At 33.2% G+C, this 9,282-nt stretch overlaps 1 protein-coding gene and 1 pseudogene across 1 annotated transcript; both read left to right on the plus strand.

The window, feature by feature from the left end:
• Positions 1 to 6,999: 6,999 nt before the first annotated feature.
• On the plus strand, positions 7,000 to 7,905 carry LOC132163095 (Concanavalin A-like lectin family protein). Its single transcript, XM_059573291.2, has one exon. The coding sequence runs from the start codon at positions 7,000 to 7,002 to the stop codon at positions 7,903 to 7,905; it is 906 nt and encodes a 301-aa protein (XP_059429274.2).
• A 225-nt stretch (positions 7,906 to 8,130) lies between these two features.
• Positions 8,131 to 9,011, plus strand: LOC132164636 (L-type lectin-domain containing receptor kinase IV.1 pseudogene; annotated as a pseudogene).
• Positions 9,012 to 9,282: the final 271 nt, after the last annotated feature.

A 9,282-nucleotide genomic window follows, 5' to 3' on the forward strand; every position in this document is an offset into this window, starting at 1 on the left:
AAAGGTATTACTAAATTGATTCGAAATCCTAAGATAATCACAAACTCAAATATAAAGTGAAGGTCACTTTGATGCATTAGGAGTAAAACCTTTACTGCGGCCAAAATTCTCGGTACGTTGGATAATCACATATAACATTGTAGGAACTTCATCCTCAATAAAGAATCAAAGTCCTAATGGGTTGTTTTTGGTGTGGGTTTTGGACCGGTCAGTGAGGAAGAGAGAAGTGGAAAAAAATAATTAAAAATAATATTTAGAGAAAGTAGATAGTGAATAGATAATATGTTGAAATTTGTATTAAAATTAAAGCCAACAGCTAAATGAAAAAAAGGGTGTATTTTGAGTCTAGAGTTGCTCTTATGCGTTGTAGTTTCAAGAATCTATTAACATAGATTTGTGTGTTACTCGCCCTATTTCTCACTATAATAGTCAGATGAATGAGACTGAATGCAATAAACAATTTTAATGGATATAATTTTAGTGTCAAAATGATGATCAATGGAACTTTACAAAATCAATATGGTGTTAGCAGGGTGATTCGTCATAATTTGGGTTACAAGGCCCGAAATCATAAGTTTATCAGATTAATCTTCCTATTTAAATTAGTAAATTGTTTTTTTTTTTTTTTTTTTTTTGGGTAAATCTGATTTTGATCTTTGAATTTGGGATCTTTGGAATGCAAGAGGTCCAACCCAGAGCTCCAAGCAAATGGGTTTTGATCCATAAATCTGGTCCAAAAAGAGCACCACAAACTCCATAAAAGAAAAAAGATTTTGTTTATTTGGCTATGTATTTTATTTAGTCTAAGGTTTTTATTTAATCGAAAATTTCGTTGCTTGGATTTACCTCTGGGTACCAATGTATAGATTTTCAGTGACTATGAATTGATTATTTTTATGTTTGTTTCTCTAGAAAGTTTATTTGTATTGAAATATAATAGGTATCACACTAATGAAATTTTAGGTTTTAATTCATTTGAATATTTTATTGTATTTGTTTTTTGTTTTTTTTTTTCGTTTTTGTGATTTACTCGAATTGTTTAACACTTTTTTGAAAGTATTGAAAGAGATTTATTTGATTGCATTAAATATTGAGTGAAATATTTGTTTTATTTTGTATTAAAAAGAATAGAGAATATTTTGTTTATTTTGTTTTGTATTTTTTGAAATGATTAGAACTTTATGGGTTTTATTTATATTAAAATATAATAAGTAGCACACCAACAATATCAGAGTTTCCTACAATTTTTTTTATTAATATTTTGATAATTATAATTCGAACTTTCACTACAAAACAAAAAAAAAAAAAAAATCAATTTCTGACGTGACTACAGTACACGATTTTTTTTGCCACGTCACTAATTACTGACATGGCAAAAAATGCCATGTCGGTAAATATTTTTCTAACGTGGCAAAGTTGGCAGGTCAGTAATTAGTGACGTGGCAATATCCACACGTCAATAAATTCTGACGTGTTAGACATTGCCACGTCAATAAATTTTTTAGGATTTTAAAACTTTAAAAATTATATATTTTATTGACATGTTAATTTTCAACACGTCAATAACTACTGACGTGTTAAATTACCACGTCAGAAATTTCTGACATGTGAAACTACCACATGTTATATTTCTGACGTGGCATTTTCATATGTCAAAAATTTCTGACGTGTTAAATGTTAGCACGTCACTAAAACATTGAACGGGATATTCAACTTTTTCCCTCTTCTTACCCTCTTCTTATTACTTATTCCCTCTTCTTTTATTTCCCCACACTCTCTCTCTCCTCTCTCAATCTCCCTCGTCTCTCTGCATGGCCAGCTCCCTCTAGAGGGAAGAAGAAAAAGAAAAGGAGAAGCAGCAGAAGAAGAAGAAGAAAAAGAAAAGGAGAAGAGAAGAAAAAAAAAAAAAAAAAAAAAGGAGAAGAGCTAGAAGAAGAAGACGAAGAGAAGATAAGAAGTTTTTTTTGGGTTTTTGAAGATTTGTTGGGTTTGACGTTTGGGTTTCTGATTTTTCAGGTCGATTTTTTTATTTGAGTTTTTGATTTTTTGAAGATTTTTTGGGTTTGGGTTTTTGAAAATGGAGAAAAGAAGAGAGAGAGAGAGTGAGAAAATGGAGATATTAAGAGAGTGAGAGATGGAGAAACAAAATTGTTAAATTGGTGAAAAAGATTAAAAAATAATTATTTTAATTGAAAAATAATTTAAATTAATAAATTTTTTAATTGAAAAAAAAATTCCAGAAAAAAATTAAAAAAATAAAGATTATTATTTTTTAATAATTTTTTAAAATTTACTAATGTGTTACTGTTTGACACGTTAGTAAAAAAATTTACTGACTCCTATGTTTTTGACCTTCAACACACGTTAGAAACGCCACGTCTGAAAACTCTAGTCAAGAAAAAAATGATTTTTTGTAGTGTTTCATCTTGCTATTTTTATTTCTTTTATACTTTTCATTTTAAACTACACCTATGGGAACAAAGATTTTAAAATGTTTTAGTTTATTTTATGTTGTAATTCATTTGAATGTTTTTTTTTTTTTTTTTTTTCATTTTTTAGAAGCACGAAACAGATAATTATGCATTGAATATGATGTGAGAAGGTTTATTTGATTACATTAAATGTTGAGTAAAATATTTTGTATTCATAAAAATATATTTTGTTTCTTTTTCTATGTTTTTTTTTTTTTTTTTCGAATGTTGAGAAATATATGAGTTTTAATTGTATTAAAATATAATATGTGTCACGAGTAATTCTAGGACGCCTACTTGTGTTTTACTAAGAATAATGTGGCTATTAAAATCACCAGTGGGCTTGTGATTGATAATTATTGATTTTTTATCGAATGGTGATTTTAATAGCCACATCATTCTTAGTAGGACACAAGTAAGACACAAAGCACCAACAATATGATAGATTCTTACTAATTTTCTTTTAATGCTTTGATAATCATAATCTAAGTTTTATTCTTGCTATAAATATTTTTATCTTTTTATACTTCTTTTCATTTGAAACTACTCTGACAGGAACAAAGATTTTACCATGTTTTAGTTTATATAAATTAAACTAAATTTAATGGTCTTATGTTTTAATTCATTTGTGTGTAATTGTCTCATTAAGTACATGTTCAATACAATACACTTCACATGAAAAGTATTAAAGTAAGATGGAGATGCATTTAAATTTTAAAATTAAATTAAATTAATAAAGAATCCCGCGCAGAGCGCGGGTTATATGCTACTGCTAGTTATTTATAATATGCGTGTAAATGGTCTATAAATTGCATTGAATATGGTTCATGATATGATAAATAAGGTTATCACATAGAATATCTTAAACTATAAACCTTGGAGTTTACAATTTAATGTTTGCGGCCAGTAATGAGTAATTTTATGAGTACAATCTTAGACATTTAGACTGATAATTAATAGAATTCTGTAATGGACAAATTGCATGTTCCTTAAATCACTAAATCATGCATGTGTAAAATCCATTCATTAATTTATTTTCCATTCAACAGATTTGTATATAACTTAGGGTCTTATAATATTTACAGATATTTTTTTTTGGGTAAAATAGAGTTTATTAAAACAATTAAACCATAATGATTCATATAGAGTGTATCTCGTCTCAAGAGGTAGCTCAATCGATTGAAATCCACGACTTATGAAGTGAAAGTTATCAGAACGAATTTCATTCTCTTTATGTGGGCATTTTAAAAAAAATGAAGTGTATCTCATAATTTCATAAACGTGAAAATAACTGTTTGTTCAATTGTAATGAACCATATCTCATCACTAAAAACATACGATCACATATCAAAGCACCTCAAGATATTTATATCACTTCCTCGGGGATGATTTAAGGACCAAGGAAATAAAAAGAGATACTTGTTTGGCCATTGTTCTCAAGAAAAAGGCAAGCAGATCAAATTTCACGGCTTAAAATCTGTCAAAACATGGGAGACAATAATGACTAATGACTCAGGGACATGCAAACATTAGTTTATTGAGAATATATCTTATGGAGTTGGATCTTTCTAATTATGGCTTTTGCTTTTATTTTATTTCATTTTTTTTTATTTTTTATTTTTTTTGATATCGAGGAACCTCTACAAGGCAGGGCCCTTCGGACCCACCCCTGCAGAGTAAACCCCGGCCCCGTGCACCGCACCCTCGGAAGTTTCCCTACACGGAACAGGGTAAGTCACTGGCTATTCACCAGAGGGGTGTGGCCCCAAGGGGGAGGTAGCACCTGGTGGGTTTCGAACCTGAGACCACTGAGGAGCAAACTCAGAGCCCCAGGCTTTACTCCCTAACCACCAAGCCAACCCCTTGGGGTTTGCTTTTGCTTTTATTTTTCTAGCTTTTATTTTTCTTGCATGGATGGATGATGGATTAAGCTTGAATGGTTTGTTCTTCTTTTTTTTTTTCATGCAAGTTTTAAGTCGCATATTTGGTGTTAATCCAAAATTAACCAAGGGGAGTGGCTCGATCATCTCCGACTTGGAGCCCATTCATTTCAGTTTTCAAACATATGGGTATTCGGCCTGAATAGTTGAAGCCCATTTGCTATTATCAGGTTAAGCCGATTTCAGAGTTGTTACTTTGTTAGCTGAAATGTTTAAGTAGTATGAGTATATTGAGGATAAAAGATATATGGATAAAGTTGAATTGGAGGTTGGGTCTAATGGTCTATACTCGAAATAGCCCATTGTCTTTTTAGATAATTCATTTCCATATCCGTATGTTTACCCATTCACCATTTTCCATTTTATCTTCCAGAAAATTTCCATAAATCATATTTCCATACTTCATCAAAACATCCATTAAATACATCCCAAAAACATAAATAGAGTTTGCATTGATGTTGTAATTTGAAAAAAAAAAAAAAAAAAAAAACAGTCAACGTTGATGTCTTATATATATGAAAACATGAAAAATAAATATGTTCACAAAAAATGTAATGTAAACTAAATATTGAAATTGAAGAAGATTATAATAAACTTCAAAATACTTAAAATACTTACAAATTATGAAGTGATGGACTTCAAACTCAAATTTGAAATGCTGGAGAGCAACATGGAGTTTATGAAAAATATCTAAGTTTTTAAAGAGTATTTTTGGTTAGGCCACCCCAGATTCTTATCAGGGGTGGTCTTGGCCACCCTCGATGGCACGTGGCCATCCCATGGGGCCTCACTGGTCCACCACAAGGCCCTTCAAGGGTGGCGCGGCCACTCACAAGATTTTATTTTATTTTTTTTTATGTTTGAGAGAAATTTAATATATATATATATATATATATATATATATAGTTTTTCGCTCAAAATTCACTTTATCTAGTTTAGTTAATGAATTCTTAAATGCCTCCTACATTCCATTAGTTATATTTTTATCTATATCATTTAATTTTTTTTTTTTATAAGGATTGCATTTTTCCTAAATATCCTATTTTTCAACTTTTGGGAAAAAAGAGATGTGGATAGAGAAATAGTAGGAGAAAATTTTGGAAAAATAAAAATGTGGAAGAGAAATAGCAAGAGAAAATTTTGGAAAAAGAGAAAATAGGTGAGAAACAATAAAAAAATGAAATGGCTCCTGAGAAAAGAGCCGCTACATGCAGCATATTTTTTTGCTAATCTAATAAAATATTCATTTTGCATTATTTTTGGCTAATCCAATGGGAGCAATCTTTTACAAATATGATTAGTCATTTTAGGTAAAAGTATAATTTAGCTTCTCTATTGAAAATGTTCTAAGGGATGTGGAATAACTATTCCTATAAATAGACATTTACCAAACAAAAGAATAACTATTCCATAAGAATAATCATACTATTCCAAATGTCTATTCTGTAAACAAAATGGGGCCTGAGTGTAAGCTTTCAATTGCTTAATTTCTAAGGTTTTTCTAAGGTTGACAAGCAATAGCTACCAAGAATTCTTTGTAATGCAAGTTGATGTTTTACTCGGTTAATATTATCTATTCAAATTTCTTGTATGAGTATTTTAGAAGTGATACACAATCTCTCAATTACTTATTTGATTATAAGTACTCACTTTCTAATGTAATTAACAATGAAAATCAACATTTTATAAAATAACAAATGAAAATATATACAGTATCAAATGATGATTTTCACTGCTACGTTAAGCAGTAAGCACTTGAAAGTTTGTTAGAGTATTTATATTGACACTGGAATTTTTATTGACACCGAAAGTTTTATTCTATTTTATTTCAAGCGATAGTAAGTTTGCAAAAGGTATATATATGATGAAGCAAAGGCACCTTTGGCAAGAGCCCGTTACCATTCATCCAAAAAATTTAACTCTCTTAACATTTTTACTTTTTACATCACAATAATCACTTTTTATTACTGTTCAAATAAAAGCATCATTACAAAACAAAAAAATTTCACTTTTGCATACCGAGTATTTTTACTTTTTTTTTTCACATCACTCAATTTTGGCTGTAACTGTCCGATACGAAAGGAAGCCAAAAACTTTATTACTGGAAAAATGAAATTTCTATCGCACGAGGTTTGAAAAAAAAATGAAAGTGGAGTATAGACATTGACTAAACCTGTCCTCTTTGGTGGGTGAGATATGTTGGTTTCGATAAACCCCAAGAGGTTTTTCTCAATGCTATGTTTTTTTCTTTTTAGCCGCATGCAGTCCATTTTCATTTGATGAATCTTTTTTTTTTTTTTGGTTAGAATCTTTCAAATCATAGGCAACGTAGGTGGCAGCAAAGGTAGTGCATATCAAATCAAACTTCCAAGTAGACGATGTATCTTCTTTGTAAGGTAATTGATTGATTGGCCATGACATGTGAACACAGAAACCACTTCTTTTCCCTCCCTTTCATTATTTTTATATATTCCTACAAGCATGTGTCATTTCTCATGAGTTTGATACATTTAAACAAATAAAGGCCTTCTTCTGTCTACAAATAGGAATATAATTCGTTTTTCTTTTTTTTTTAAGTACTTTTTCCAATGGCAATAGTTCTTAGATCACTTCATTTTCTGATACTTCTCTATGTTTCCTATATTCTCTTGGCCCTTGCTCAAGATGAAAAGGGCTTCATCTACAATGGCTTCCATGATCAAGCCAATCTGGGTCTTGATGGAATCGCAGAAATCCACCCCAATGGTCTATTGCAGCTAACCAACCTTTCACAAGAACAAGTTGGTCGCGCTTTCTATCAGTTTCCAATAAAGTTCAGCACAACAAATTCATCATCTCTTTCATTTTCTACAAACTTTGTGTTTGCCATGGTTCCTGAGGTGAACAACCTTGGTGGTCATGGCATTGCCTTCACCATCAGTGCCTCCACAAACTTCACCCATGTTTTAGCAAGTGGGTATCTGGGCCTTTTCAATGATTCAAATAACGGCCATCTAACAAACCACATCTTGGCCATCGAGCTTGATACTGTTCCCGACCCTGAATTCGAAGATATTACAGAGAATCATGTGGGAGTTGATGTGAACAGCATGATATCAAATGAATCAGCTCCTGCAACGTATTTTTCCAATGAAGAAGGGAAGAATATAAGCTTGGATCTCATGAGTGGGAATCCAATGCATCTTTGGATAGACTATGATGATGCAGAGAAGTTACTGACTGTAACACTCGCCCCAACCACAATCCCAAAACCAGACCGGGCTCTGTTGTCAACACCCATTGATCTGTCTCAAATTCTCTTGGAATCTATGTATGTTGGTTTCTCTTCAGCCACAGGTGCAGTTACAAGTTACCAATATATTCTTGGATGGAGCTTTAATAAAAGTGGACCAGCACAAAGCCTTGATGTTTCAAGCCTACCACCACTTCCAGGGAAGAAAGGGAATGAGAAACCTGGCCTAGCGATCATTTCTTCTCTCATAGCAGTACACTAGTGCTGATAACAGTCGTCATTGGAGCTGCTGCTTACATTTGGAGGAGGAAGAAATATGAAGAAGTACGAGAAGATTGGGAAGAGGAGTATGGTCCCCACAGGTTCAGCTATAATAATCTCCGCAAAGCAACCAAAGGTTTCAATGACACCGAGGTTATTGGAATTGGAGGTTTTGGAAAGGTTTATATGGGAATACTTCCTTCGTCTAATCTACAAATTGCAGTAAAGAGAGTCTCCCATGATTCCAGACAAGGGATGAAGGAATTTGTGGCTGAGATCGTTAGCATGGGAAGACTGAGGCATAGGAACTTGGTGCAGCTCCTGGGCTATTGCCGGCGAAGGGGAGAACTCCTCTTGGTGTATGATTATATGCCCAACGGAAACCTTGACAAGTTCTTGTATAGCAATGAAAAAACAAATCTTAACTGGGTTCAACGATTTAGAATCATCAGAGGAGTAGCATCTGGCCTTCTCTACCTCCATGAAGAGTGGGAACAGGTTGTTCTACACCGAGATGTAAAAGCAAGCAATGTTCTATTGGATGCTGAATTAAATGGAAAGCTAGGAGATTTTGGGCTTGCCAAATTATACGACCATGGCACCAATCCTCAAACCACCCGTGTGGTAGGGACTGTGGGTTATTTGGCTCCAGAGCTTACTAGAACTGGAAGGGCAACCACTTTCACTGATGTGTATGCTTTTGGGGCTTTCTTGCTCGAAGTGGCTTGTGGAAGGAAGCCTATAGAGGGCCTGGGACTGCCTGAACGGGTGATTTTGATTGATTGGGTTGCTAAGTGCTGGAGAAAAGGACATATCCTTGATGCTAGCGATCCAAGATTGGAAGGTAATTATATGGTGAAGGAAATAGAATTGGTTTTGAAACTAGGCCTGTTTTGCTCACATTCAAAACCAGCAGCTAGGCCTAGTATGAAGCAAGTGGTGCAGTTTTTGGATGGTGATGCTGATCTGCGGGAATTACCATATGACAGTGCTTCTTTTGGTACATATACAAGTAATGAATCATCTGATTTCACGTCACTGCCTTTCTCCCAGGCTTCTGGTCCTTCCATGTCTATCACCGATTCAATCCTGAGAGATGGTCGCTGAATTGGCTGTTTCGACTCGTCTCGTCTCATGCATGGGTAGTGATCATAGCACTCCACGTAGGACACTCGGGCAACCTCATGATCCTATTCCACGATACGAGGGTATGAGGGAAGCAGCAGATGATCAGATTGCTAAGGAGATTATCAAGGAAGAGAAGGATCAATGCAAAGATTATCTATCCTAGCCGTAGTTCTCTTAGTTGTGTTATCTTTATCTCATCTTATGTATTACGTCTATCAGTAGCTAAGCTCTTAAATCTTGTTTTTTCCTT

Source organism: Corylus avellana, chromosome 8, assembly GCF_965113065.1.
Source record: "Corylus avellana chromosome 8, dhCorAvel1.hap1.2, whole genome shotgun sequence".
In the NCBI taxonomy this organism is placed as follows: Eukaryota; Viridiplantae; Streptophyta; class Magnoliopsida; order Fagales; family Betulaceae; genus Corylus; species Corylus avellana.

What these genes read in the sequence shown, in the direction of transcription:
- LOC132163095 (XM_059573291.2), top strand. Translation starts at nt 7,000, where the DNA reads ATGGCAATAGTTCTTAGATCACTTCATTTTCTGATACTTCTCTATGTT.